The 13126-nt window shown below is 63.2% G+C and overlaps 1 protein-coding gene across 1 annotated transcript; it reads right to left on the minus strand.

Moving 5' to 3' along the window:
* Nucleotides 1-899: 899 nt before the first annotated feature.
* Nucleotides 900-10247, minus strand: TMPRSS13 (transmembrane serine protease 13). The gene is made up of 13 exons (XM_075442392.1): nucleotides 10227-10247; nucleotides 4884-5055; nucleotides 4420-4521; nucleotides 3874-3996; nucleotides 3659-3788; nucleotides 3291-3383; nucleotides 3159-3202; nucleotides 2729-2888; nucleotides 2426-2598; nucleotides 1863-1961; nucleotides 1450-1592; nucleotides 1148-1300; nucleotides 900-1014 (listed from the first exon to the last, which is right to left on the minus strand). The coding sequence occupies exons 1-13, from the start codon at nucleotides 10245-10247 to the stop codon at nucleotides 1000-1002; spliced, it is 1428 nt and encodes a 475-aa protein (XP_075298507.1). The 3' UTR covers nucleotides 900-999.
* Nucleotides 10248-13126: the final 2879 nt, after the last annotated feature.

Here is a 13126-nt window from a genome sequence, read left to right on the forward strand (position 1 = left end):
CTCAGCTGCAGAGGCAGGAGGAAGCAATCCGGCACAGTGACCGACAAACAGCGGGGAGATCCGGGGGCTGGCTCACGCTGGCGAGAGGCTGGGCGCTGCCGGGGAGGGAGGGGTGGCTGCTCTCCATCGCACGCTCCACCGTGGGCTCTGGCTGCTGCTGGCTTCTGTCAGCGCTCCCGCAGCACCCCCGGAGCGCAGACCTGCCCCACGCCGCTGCCAGAGTCCTCATCAGAGCAGGCGGGGAGCCGAGACCGGCTGCACGCAGTCCTGGGAGCGAGTGCTTGCTCTGCCCATGCTCATGGCATGGAAAAATAAACAAACGGGTATTTCTCTCCCTGGGAGGAAAATCATTTGAAAGGCGCATCCTAAGCCTACCCGCAAACACGAGAGCAACTACTGCTCCTTTCGGAGGGCGGTGTGACTGCACCCTGGGGCTCTCCTTTGCTCAGCCCTCCCTGGGGAAAACAGGGAGCCTCGCAGGCGGGGGCTGCACCGTGCCGGCTGAGCCCCGTCCCGCACCCCGAGGCGGCACAGCCGCGAGCTGGCAGCAGCATGCCAAGGAGAGCGCTCCCTTGCCATGGCCCCCCACGGCTTTCCTGCTCCTCGCTTCCATCCGTAGCCTCCTCCGGATCGATGGGCAGTGCTAGCAGCCCCTCGCCCGCCAAGCGTGCCGCAGCAGTCCTGCCAGAAAGCACTCGCGACACCCCGTCGGGACACGTCTATTTACAGGAGAGCCACAGGCGCAGGGCTGCTGGGCTGGGGCCGGCCGGCCGCTCTGCCCACAGACACCACGCCACCTCCCTTGCACGGGGCCAGGGCAGAGCCACTCTGCGGGCGCCGCATTTTCAGAAGCGGGGGCAGTGACAGGTCCCTGGCTGCGTGGACAGTCCAGAGAGAGGTGGGGGATTCTGCTGGCAGCAGCGTGCCCTGGCAGCAACCAAGGAGTTGGGCTCGCACCAGCTGGACAAGGCACAGTCTGGACGAGTGTCCATCCCAGTCTTAGTCGTTCTCGCTCTGCAAGGGAGAAAGAGCAGAGCAGTGGTGAGGTGCCAGGGGCTGGGCTGGGGGGCATACAGCCCATCTCCGTGCGCCTGGCGCCACTGGAGAAGTCTTCCTGTGCCAGCACAGCCCTGCCACGCCACCTCACCTCCATTTTGCTGTATATCCAGCTGAGGAGCTTTGTCACACGTGTGTAAACACCGGGCTTGTTCTTCTGGCCACATCCTGTCCCCCAGCTCGTCACTCCGGCCACATACCAGCGGCCATTGTCCTCACAGACCAGGGGCCCTCCGCTGTCACCCTGGCACAGAGGGGCAGAGCAGTGAGGAGAGGAGACAGGACGTGTTCCTGTGCCATACGCAGCCAGTGGACACCACTGTGCCGGAAAAGCAAGCAGCCCTGCCAGTCCTGTGCCAGCTCGCTGGCGGGGACCGCATGCCCCCGGCTCACCTGGCACGCATCTTTCCCTCCCTGCAGGTACCCAGCGCACATCATCCGTGGCGTCAGGTAGCCCTCGTACACCTTGTCGCTGTTGCAGATCTTGTAGTCAATCAGCTTCACCTCGGCCTCCCGCAGCTTCGGGGACGTGTTATCTGCAAGGCAGGAGGAGCCGTGGGGCAGGGTGGGCCTCGTCCCCCACCGCCCCCCAGACCCTCCACAGCACCGGGTGTTTCCGCAGCACCGGGGGAGGAAGCTGCTGTTTCTTGCAGGCTTTATTTCTGCGGAGCCACACAGCTGGGAGGGCAACCACTGCGAGTCACCCCTGCGGGAAACAGCCCTCGAATACTCAGCAGAGCCACACTCGCTCCTCTCAAGCGCTGCGTTTGCAGGTCAGGCTGCAGAGAGCCAGCGTCCTCCCTCACCTTCGTTCTCCCTGGTCTTCCCAAAGCCGGTGATGAAGCAGGACCTGCCAGTCTGGAACCGCTGGCCGTACATGGGGAGGCAGGCTGGGCGAACCTGGGCTGGAGGGACACATGATGAAAACCAGGCGAGGAGAGAGGGATGAGTCACCCAAGAGCAAAACAGCTGCTGTAGTCACCAGCCCTGTGGCTAGGGAGGAGCGGGGTGCGCAGGGAACTCCCCCCTGCGCCCACCCAACCAGGGTCTCTGCCGGCCCCCGCTGCACTGCACATGTGGGGCACAGCCAGCTGCCCGATGCCGCGGCACAGCCCAGCCCACGGCTGCCTGTGCGCCGGGCCCTGCCCGGGGAGGCTGGGACGGTTCCTGACCACGAGACAGGCAGGGCAAAGCAGTATGGCCACGGCAGAGCGGGATGCTCCAGCTGGCAGCAGCCTCGTGCAGCCCGGGGTATGGCTCCGAGGGGCCCCAAGCCGCCTCTCGCTCCTGTCCATCCCCAAGGCTCTCCCTGTCCCCTGAACACCAGCCCCAGCCCAGCCCTGTGGCACAGCTTGCTGAGAGACCTCACCTGAGAGCGTCAGCGGCCTGGAGAGCTTCATGAGAGCGATGTCGTAGTCATCGTGATCGTCGCTGTAGTTGGAGTTGATGATGACCTGGGAGACGGGGATGCCCTCTGCGTGCTGCTTCAGGTCCGAGACCCCGCCATACACCTTCCAGTCATCGAGGATCTTCATGCTGTTCCTGGGCAAGGAGCGATGGAGGCAGCAAGGAGTGAGTCACGGGGCGCAGGGCTGGGCCGAGCTGCCGGCCGCGGCTGATGGCCCCGTGCCGGACAGCAGCACTGCAGGCAGCTGCCTGCGGCAGCACTCACATGAAGAAGCAGTGGGCTGCGGTGAGGACCCACTGCGCGTCGATGATGGTGCCGCCGCAGATGTGGATCGGCCCGAACTGCACGCTGACCTGCCAGGGCCATTTGCTCGCGGAGGTTTCCTTTCCTCCAATGATCCGGCCAGAAATCCGCTGCCCGCAGGCTGGAGGGGAGAGCGGGGCTGAGAGAAGGGCTCGGCGTGGAGGCAAGCCTGGAGGGGGATGCGCGTGACACCCCAGCACCCGCAGGCACCAGCAGCGCTCGGCAGCGGAGACCGTGCGAACGCAAGCTTCGTACTTTTCTACTACCCAGCAGTTTGCTGGAAAGCGCCCTATTTGCCCAACCCTGCGCAAAGAGAGGAGCAAAGCGCTCCCAAGCGCGTGCTCGGCCTCGCGCGCCCATGGCCCCGTGCCCTGCCAGCCAGCCCCCTTACTTGTGCATCGGAGGGAGACGTACTTTCCCGTGAGACACTGCGAGCTGCAGGAGAGCAGAGGGAGACGCAGGCTCAGCCCCGGCCCTGCAGCACCAGGGCAGGGGCAGGGCCAGGAGGCGATGCTGCCGGTACCTGTTGAGGCTCTGTTGGATGCTCTCTCCCTCGTCGGTCACGGTGAGGCTCTTGCCAGAGACCTGCAGGGGAACGTATTCGGTCTGCGACACACTGGGAGGAGAGAGGAGAGAGGCAGTGAGGGTCCCTCCTCGCTGGGCGCTGACCACACGGTCCCTGCCTTCTCAAAGAGGCTCTGCAAGCTAAACCTCGGGGTCACAGACCGAAACACCCGGAGCGGCGCTGGACACACAGTCTTCCAGCGGAAAAGCACAGTGCTGGGGGAAAGAGCACAGCCGACCGTGCACCCGGCCAGGGCAGGAGGGCCACGCCAAGGGACTGGCAGGGCCCCAGCGCCCAAGCAGGACCACCCAACCCTGGGGAATTACTTCTGAAATCCCAGCTGCCGGCAGGTCTTTCGGGAGAAGGAGTCGTCCCAGGCGCTGCTGCACACCAACAGCCACTGGCTCTCGGCGCTGGAGTAGACGTGGAGCAAGGACTCGTTGGACACGAAGCGCACTGCGGGGGTGGAGCGGGCGGGTCAGTGGCACCCAGCACCCTGGGGCTCCCCTCGCTCCCACTGCCCCGGCTCCTGGTGCCTCACCACAGTCCAGCTCGTCGCTCCTCTGGGAGCAGTCGACGACGCCGTCGCAGCGCACAGGGCTGTCCTTGCAGCTCTCGGCGGGCTCCTTGTACACGATGCCGGTCTGCGACCGCCAGAACATAACTGGAAGCAAGCGCACGCTGCGGTAAGGCTGGGGCTGGTGGCAGGGGCTGGCTGGGGGTGAGGGTGCTGTGACCCACCCAGGCGGGACTCCGGAGGAGGTCTGCCACGTGTGGGGCACTCCCAGACACCAGGCGTGGGTGCGGGGCTGCCGTTGGAGCCCAGACAGAGGAGCTGCAGGACGCAGGGCTGAGGGTGCCCAGCGAAGCAAGCCCCAGAGAAGGGCAGCGCGGCGCAGCCCCCCGCCCCACCCGGGACCGCAGGGACCCCAGCGCGGCTCTTCCCCCGCGACCCCACTCCTGCGCGTCCACCAGGTGCCAGGAACAGGCAGGACATGGGAAGGGAACGGAGGCTTTCCCTGCAGCTCTCGGCCAGTCCCCCCAGGCTCCGCCGAGCCGCAGTCCCCCGGGCTGGGACCCCACTCACACAGCAGGATGAGGGCGATGAGCAGCACGATGAGCACGGAGATGCAGAAGATGAGCGCAAGCCGTCGCTGGCTCATGCAAGGAGCTCTGAACATGGAGGATCCTGGCAGCAGGGCAGAGGCAGGGTCAGGGGGAGCGGCTGCCTCCTGGGGTGCCTGGACCCTGCTGCCCACCGGCACATGCCCAGAGCTCGCTGGGTCCCCAGCGGACCCCTGAGATGTGGGGGAGCAGGGCCACGCACACGCCGCACTTCCCTGTGGCATCCCCACTCCTGCCGTGGGCACTGCCCTCTCCCTCGCCCCCGGCACCCCTCTCATGCCCAGGGAAACAGCAGCCAGTGGCTGGGGCTTGTGCCAGCAGTGGGCACCGGGCCCCATTCCCTGCCTCCCTCCCTCCCTGCCTCCCCCCCCTAGGTGGGACCGGGGCCAGGGTGGCCAGAGGCTGCCCTCGGCACCATCCGCTTACGTGAGCTCTCACAGGTCGTGCAGGGCGCCGGGGCTGGGCAGGACTCTGGGCTGTAGGGCTTGAAGCTAATGCCAAGGACGCTTTCTCGGGGCTTTGCAGGTCGGGCACCGAAGATGCTGCTGCCTGTGGAGGCATGGAGGCTGGGAAGGACACTGCTGGGCGATGCCGTGGGCTGCGAGCAGATGAGACCGTTACTGGCAATGACCGTGGCCCACTGGAAAGTCCCCACGGCCGCCAGCCCACCGCCCAGGCAGCCATGAAGGTGACGCGGAGCTGAGCTCCCCGACATAGTGCCGAGCTCCCCTGCACAGCCAGCCTTTGCCGCTGGCGGCTATTCCTCCCCGGGGCCACGAACTGCACAGCAAGTTACCGCTGCGGTGTCTCTTTCTGTACTGCAAAGCCTGAGCCATGTCCCACCTGGGACAGCTGAAAACCTCGCTGTTGCAGAGCTTTTCCCCTTTAGGTGGCTGTTGGCCAAATTTCCCAGACCGATAGCTTCAATCAGAGCCCTCAGCCGGTTATTTGGCATTGGGTCAGTCATGCTGTGGCCCCAGATCCACGGGGCTAGTGCCCCAATTTATGCATCTATCCTTAATTAGCCATTTGAAAAATACAGTGCAATTTCCAGCTGTTATTTAGTAATACTTAATCATCAGTGTTTTCCAAGCCCTGAAACGTCCTGCACCCTGGAATGCTGTCCTGCAATTGTGTCACTCCTGATCCATGAATTTGCAAAAGAATGTGTTTGTTTCCTTTCCTCAAGACATACTCTTCCAAGCACTCCATCAGCTTCCATCAGCCACATGAGCAAGAGCCTCTCATTTGCCTTCAGAGAGGACCTGTGTACAGAGCCCACCATAAATGGGGTTTCCTCTGCCACTGAAACTTCATTTGTAAAAATCTCAGCTACACCTTTGGCCGTAAGAACTGTCCGCATGCCTTCCAGAAGCTGCGAGGGCAGGGCCAGCCAGCACGCGGCAGCGCCAGCCCGGCCTGGGCTTCTGTCTCGGAGGCGCTCGCCACGCTGCCTCGCTCCTCCCGCCCGCTGCCTCCCGGCGCTGCTCCCGCTGCCGCAGAGCCACGGCGGGCCGTGTTTGCACCGGGCTGCTCAAGGCAAGCGGGTCAAACTGTCGGCAGTCAGGTCTGGGCTATGTCTGTCCCTGCAGGCAGCGTTGCTGCCGTCCCGCAGAAGGGGCACCCAAGGGAGGAGCGGGGCTGGCATTCTTTGGCAGCAGAGTGCAGCCGGCGCGGGCACCCACCCCCCAGCCCGCCTCCCGCTTACCGGCCGCGAGCTGGGCTCGAGCCTCTGGAAGCCTGGCTCTGGTTTTTGGCCCCGCAGCTGCTAGCGATCACATTTCCCCACACCCCACAGACTTCTCCTTCCCCACTAAGCCAGCCAAGCTGCCCTCTTCCAGCTGGATTTTGCCTACCCTCGTGTTTCCTGCCGGGAATTGAGGGCCCTAATGAGCACGTCGGGAGCCCGCTCAGGCTCACCCTTTGCAAATATGGCTGTGCCCTTGCTTGCAATGCGGTGCCATAACTTCCTGGGCATTATCCCGTGAGTCACGCACCCCGGCGTGGCCACGCGTGCTCCGCCTCAGCCCCGACTGAGCACGGCGAGGGACACAGCACCTCTCAAACAAGTGCTCGCAGCCCCGGTGCACCAGCCACCGAGCTGGCCGGCGCAGCACCCCGGGCTCCCGGCAAGGCTGCTGGGCCACCCGCCCTGGCCAGCGGCAGGGTGCGCGGGGCCCCCTGGGTACAGACCTCCTCCCAGTGCCTGCGGGGCCCTTGGCACCGCTAACGTCTCCCGGCCATCAAGAGCCACCTCCCCGTCGTGTCAGGGGACGGCACCGAGCGAGCAGCTGCCCAGCCTCCTGCACACCCGCGGAGGAGCAGGGGCAGTTTCTGTTTCACAGCATCACCCACCCCTTCGCACCCCTTCCCCGAGGGACAGCCGTAACAAGCCCGAATTTGCTCAGCCCGCAGCCGAAGGCTGTTTATCCCCATGTCTGAATTTTGCAGCAGCCATGTGGGCAAGCCTGGGACAGGCGTGCTGCAGGCTTGGCTTCGCGTGCGCTCTCCCGAAGGTGCCAGGGAGCCCAGGGGAGCCCCTCGGTGTGCTCAGTGGGGCTGGGCTGGCACGGCAGCCGGGAGGGCTGGCGAGTGCCTGGCAGCGTCTGCCCCCAACAAGCCTGAGCAGTCGTGCCAACAGGATTCAGGTTCTCACAGCAAGTGTTGCACACCCGCACCACGGAACACCCCTGGGTATCCTCAGTGCCCGTTGTTAGAAAGCATACAGGATCAGCAGGAGAGCCAGCGCTGCAGCAGGTCCCGCACCACTGCTTTGCAGAAAGAAAGCAACGAGCAGCTGCCAGGAACCCTTCCTAGGAGAACTCCTTCTGTCTATGTGTAAATGAGATTTTTGTAAATACCCAGACAGTATCATTGACACTGGCATTTGTATGCTGTCTCCACATCTGCTATTTCACATGCCCCATCCTGCAGCAAGCGTAACCCTTCGGTTATCAGATCAGCAGAATTACAATGCTGTTAAGGACAAATGTCTCCGTTGTAGTAGAAAATACAGTCCAGCTTCACCAGTGATGCTGGATGCGAAAGTATTTCTACCTCCAGTGCATAAATACAGTAAGTTCACTATAGGTTAAATTGCTCGCATTATTCCTTAGCAGGAAGCACATGTTGTTTCTTGCACTCAGGTGAACTATTAGCTACTTTTTTTCTTAGAAGTCTAAAGTCCGAGTATTTTTTGTTTTTTTCTTAGGTCTGTCACAGAAGCTAAGAAAACTTCTACCACGGGCTCCCAGTGACCAGCATCACTGGTTGCTGTTGTACAGCCACTGGAGCAGACAAACAGCAGTGGCTTTACGAATTTGTTTCTGTTAAGGAGCATGCATTGTGCTGGTGAGCAAGCTGCAACTTCTGCCCGCAAAACCTTTACTCATCCTTTGCTGGCTTTTGAGTAAAAGTCAGACCCGGAGCCGTGCTTATCTCACACGCGTGGCTGTGGTTTGAGCCCTCGTTCTGACGTCCTCTCTGCAAATGTTCCACCAGCCGCAAGAGCACTGAGCGCTGCTGCGGGCTGGCACCCAAAAGTCAGCCGTGGGGAGAGGGAGCACAACCGGCTCCCCGCGCGGCAGGGCTGCCTGTCAGACAACGGGGCAGCTGGGGTTCTGGGGGGGCTCCTGGCCAGCTCTGCTCGCCTCATGCCCAGCCCAGCCCCAGCTGCCCTGGGGATAAAAGCACAGTGCCTGTCTGCAGCACGAGCCCTTTGCCGAGCTTGTCGTGAGCGTAAACACCACCTCGGTCCTTCTGCACTCTGCTCTGCTCCGAGGGTTTGGGCAGAGCTGGGCAAAGTGCCGCAGCCCAGGCAGCAGCAGCAGAGGAGCCCGTTGCCTTTGCACCGTGAGCTGCCATGTGCACCGACCTCCAGCTGGACTGCCTGCCGCGGAGAGAAGGCCACCACATCCATGCCAGCAGAGAGCAGTCCCCGGGGGAAAGGCAGTCCGGGCCGGTTCAAGGTGCGGGATCCACGCGTGATGGGGAGGGAGGCAGGGAAACCAGCCACCAGTCACCTGCAGTTTCGGAGTGGGAGGGAGAGCGGGAGAAGCCAGGCAACACCTGGGGTGTTGCAAGCAGACCCATGGCCCAGCAGCTACCCGGAATCTGGAGCATCAAGAGGGGAAAGAGGCAGCCTGGCTTAAATAAGCTGGAGGGAGCTGCCGGAGTAGGTGATCATCTTTCCCAGCTGAGCTCGGCAGCCCGCCCCTCACCGTTGCTCCCAGCTGCTCACAGCCCGGTGCTGGGGCAGGGAACCGGCTGCTTCACCTGGCTGTGGAGCGCTGGTTGTTCCTGGCAGATTAATTCAACAAGCAGACAATAGCGACATTGTCCCCGCGCTCACCGGGACAAAACGCTCCCGAGCCCGCGACAGCCCCCGCTCCCTCCCGCGACGCCCGTCCCGCTCGAGTGCTGCAGCTGAGCAGTGCCTCTGCCGTGCCCCCCGGCAGGGCGCAGACCCCCGGTCCCGGGGACAAACTGGGCAGGAGCTGTGGGAGGACGCTGCTGAGACCCAGATGCCGTGAAGGGACAACGCATGGGGAAGTGAAATCCCAAAGCACACAAGGGCCGTTCTGCAAGTGCAGATGCCAAGCCGTGTCGACTGAGTCAGCCCGATCTGGCCAGGGACAGCTTGCCCTATGCCCATGTGAGCAGCCCTTCAGGCAGAGGTCAGAAAATGTTCTGGGGGTGAGTAATCACTGCTCACCCCATTCCACAGATGGGTAAACCGAGGCACGGGGAGATGAAGCGACTCTCCTGCAGTTGCAGAGCCGCGGGTGGCACCTGGGACTCCTAATGGAGTTTAATTTAATCCAAGCGACAAAGCCCAGGTGGCCCAGTGGGGATGCCCAGTATTGGGCAACGGTCTCCATACGTGGGCATCCCAGTTCCTGTGCTGCTCTCACCAAGATGCGGTGCTGCTGCCTGGATTCGGGGCCACCCGGAGCCGGGATCACACTGCAAACCAGTGCTGGGGAGGCTGCCCCTCCCTCGGGACCCAGCCAGGATCTGGCATGAGCCCACTCTGCCGCTGCTCCTGGCTCCTCCTGAGGCACCCGCGCACCAAGAGGCAGGAACAGGGTGGCTTTTACAGCCAGCCCTGCCTCCACCCCGTCACTGCCGGCTTCGCACGTTCCGGACGTCGCTGGCACAGCCGGCAGTGCTCGGCGCAGTAATTACCCGCTGCCTCTCCCGGGCGGGCTGAGCCCGGTGCCCAGCCGGGGATGGAAGTTTTCCTCATGACAGGATGCTCAGCAAGGCCCCACCGCCGAGACCGAGCAGTCTCTCGTCAACCCAGCCCGAAAAGAGCGCGGGGAAAACTGCCAGGAGAGCGGGTGAGGGACAGCGGCGGGGGCCGGGACCACCAGCGTGCAGCCCCCATGGGTGCCAAGCGGCGCCGGCTCCCACCAGCAGTGCCAGCCCACCCCACCACCCGGTCCCCCTGGTTCGCAAATCCGCTCCAACGTGGAAAAGCAGCAGTGCCAGTGGCCCTGACGCCTCCACCACCAGCATGGGGCTGACACCGGGGATGCTGGCGGCAGTCCTCCTCCCTCCGCGTGCCGAGGGGTGCCCGAGGCAGCAGCCCCACAGGCAGCTCGCCATGGGTCCTTCTCCCCGCTGGCAGCAACGGCAACGCCCTGGAGAGCAGGACGGAGAAACCGGGCCCTCCACCAAAGCTGGAGGAGAGCAGGTCCTTCCAGGCACAGAGCAACCCCGGCTCTCCTAGCAGGGCCAGAGCTGGAGGAGCTGCCCTTGCCTTACCGGAGAGGTTTTCCCGTCCATCGGCCGCTGCAGGGCTGGGCTGGGGTCACAGCTCCGGCACAGCCATCCTTCGCTGCGCAGCACAGTGCAGAGCAAAGTCAGGTCCGCAGGGACGGGGCAGAATCTGTTTGGCGAGCGGGCTCGTACGTCAGTGCCAGCGCCGGGTGCGGAGGGAAACCAGTCCGACCTGCTGCCCGGCTCCACTGCTGCCTGTTTCCCAACTCCTCCAGGCACAGCATGCAAAATACCTGCCTCTGCTGCCGGGCGCCCCGGCCAGGGAACGCTGGGCAGGGGCAGCAGGAGCCTCGGCTGCGGCCAAAGGTCTGCTAGTCTGGGAGCAGGTGAGGTCTGGCCCCAGGGGAGAGCAGCATCCCAGGCACGGGGGTTCCTCATCTCTCTATTGCCCCCCAAGGCCCCCCTTCTCCACCACGCGCCCACCACGCACTCACCTGCACCTCTCCTGCCCTGGCCCAGGGCTGCAAGCGCCGGCTGAGGATGGGAGAGGAGGGGATGTGCAGCCGTGTCCAACCCCAGCAAAAACCCTCTCATGCGCCCCAGGTGACCGAGAAGCCCTGTTCAAGGGAAATGAAATGCCGTTTCCCTCTAGTTTCTCTAGAGGCTTTTTCACTCCGTTGCTAATGGAGTGATGCTTTCACATTGTGGAGGGAGAAAGCAGAGGTCGTCTCCTTCCTCTGTGGGCATGAGCTAGGAGATGCTTTGCTTAACCCAGAACTCACATCTGGGAGAAACAAGTGAAAATATCCAGATTAAAAGGAAAAAAGCCCAGGTCCATTGTGTACTTTCTGATTCCCAGACCCCGGACCCGTGTCCCTCAGTGCCACGTGCTCCGCTCACCCCAGCCCCTGGCTGCCAGAGCAGCGGCTGCGGAGCAGATGATCGAGGCCGGTGGAGAGCCTGTGCCTGCACTCCTCACCTGCACATTTCTCATGGCGTTATTCATAGCGTAAGTCCCTTATTCACGGGCTCTCCACCCGCACCTGCTCACTGGCAGGGCAGGAGACAAGCAGGGCCATCCAAGCCTGGAGGAAGCCTGCTTCAAAGCCCCCTTGATTTCAAGGCTGAAAATCCTGGGATGGCTCCCACCGTCCCCTCCACCCTGCCCCAGGGCTCCCCATCCTGTCCCGTCCCAGAGAGCTCAATTCCTGCCCTTCTCCCACGCACAGCCTGGGGCCAAACCTGGATGGCCAGAGAGGGGGATCAGGGAGCTCGGAGGAGACCATCCTGATCTTTGTGTTTTCCCCCATTTTCTTCTGGCAAGGTGGGTGTTAAGCCTCTGCCTGCCTCTCTCCATCGCACCTGCCCAGGGCCTCGCTGTCCTGGCAAGTCCAGCACATGGGCTTCAGCGAACAGAGTAAACTCTTCCCGCAGCAGTGGCCACCAGCCAGGTGCCTGCTCCAGGGGTCCCCTCCTTCCAGGGTGGTTTCTGAGCCAACCCTTGTGCTGCAGCACACTCCTCTTAATTTTCACACGCAGGACTAACAACTTTTTGCTTGCGTTTTGCAGGTACCCCACGACTCTGAGGGCTCTGCCCCTCTAGGGTGCAGGGAGGGAGGGAGGTGGGGGCTGGCCAAGCAGTGAGCTGCGTCCCCAGACAGCCCTGAGCTGGGCTTGCCGGCGTGCCTGCGCGAGCTGCACCGCCTCTTCTAAAATGGGGTTCTCAGAAGGCAGCTCCAGGAACCATCGTTTGCTGGTGTTTCTGCAAAGCCACCTACAGAAACCAAGTTACAGAGAACTGTGTGTTGGGGCTTGACCCCGGCAACCTGATGTTAAATGTCAGGCACGCGCAACACCTCCCGGGCGAGATCCTCGCCCTTTCTTGCTGGTAACTGCTCCTAGGAGCCCTGCTGCTCCCTCCCGCCCTCCCAGCTAGCAAGCCAAGGTGCTAATAGCACGCACAGCCAGAGCTGGCACCGCCAGCTCGGGAGAGCCCCGCAGCTCCTCCGCTCTCTGCTCCGACCTCCAGGCATGAGGGAATTAGGAAGGGAAGAGGATAACTCTGCTCATCCAGGCAAGGCGCTTTGTCCTGCGGCAGAACCAGCCCCACGGCCGCAGCCCGAGCCCTGCGCTGCATGGTGCAGCATCGCTACCCGAGCCTGCCCTGCCGGGGCTGTCCGACCCTGCTGCCGCCCTGGGCAGAACTCCCCGAGGTGCAGAGGGACGCAGGGCAGGCAAAGGCAGACAGCAGCTCTGCCGGGTGCTCTCTGGGCTCTCAGGCGCTGCGTGGAGCCCTGGGGAGGACAGCGTTAGGTTTCTCTGCGGTGCTGTCACCCTGCCCGGCAGGCACAGTGGCCCACATGGGGATATTTCACGGTGGCCATGTCACCCACGGGGCTCGGGGGCCACTGGCAATCGCAGCCTCGCTCCAGCCCTGCCTGTGCCGAAGCTGTCGGTGTTGCTGAGGCTGCGGCAACCTCAGCGCCGGCCACAGAGCAGCAGCTCGAGGATGTGGGCACCGCGCGAGGGAGCGGCAGGCGGGCAGGTGGGAGGACGGAGCCGAGGAGGTGCTTTGCCCTGCAGCCTGCCCCGCAGACGAGGGCAGCCCCGTCACCGAGCGGGTGCCCGGGGCTAGTGGCTGGCAGGAGGGTCCCGGCAGGAGCTGAGCACGGGGGCTGGGGAGGGGGATCTGCAGAGGCTCTGAGGAAAGACCTGCTGTGCAGTTCTGACTCAGGTGCTTTCCAGGTTATTAAAAACAAGGCTATTCCCATTCAAAGATTAGTCAGTTATTTTGAAGATGAGAAGGAAAATCAGCAACGGTCTTGAGGGCTGCTTTGACCCATGAACTCAAAACCTCTCCTGCCGACACCAAGAACGTGGGGCTGCTCGTTTCTGTGATGCTTTGCTTTTAATGCGGTTCTTCGGGTGGTCAGCAATGCCCGACA

The sequence above is a fragment of the Opisthocomus hoazin genome, chromosome 24 (assembly GCF_030867145.1).
Source record: "Opisthocomus hoazin isolate bOpiHoa1 chromosome 24, bOpiHoa1.hap1, whole genome shotgun sequence".
NCBI lineage: Eukaryota > Metazoa > Chordata > Aves > Opisthocomiformes > Opisthocomidae > Opisthocomus > Opisthocomus hoazin.

Bases quoted from the DNA above. Each gene is read 5' to 3' on its own strand.
- TMPRSS13 (XM_075442392.1), bottom strand. From the start codon at position 10,247: ATGGACGGGAAAACCTCTCCG. The intron at 3,789-3,873 runs GTGAGGCACCAG...CCACCCCCGCAG, and splicing joins GAGCGACGAGCTGGACTGTG to TGCGCTTCGTGTCCAACGAG. The intron at 3,203-3,290 runs GTACCGGCAGCA...GCTCTCCTGCAG, and splicing joins ATCCAACAGAGCCTCAACAG to CTCGCAGTGTCTCACGGGAA.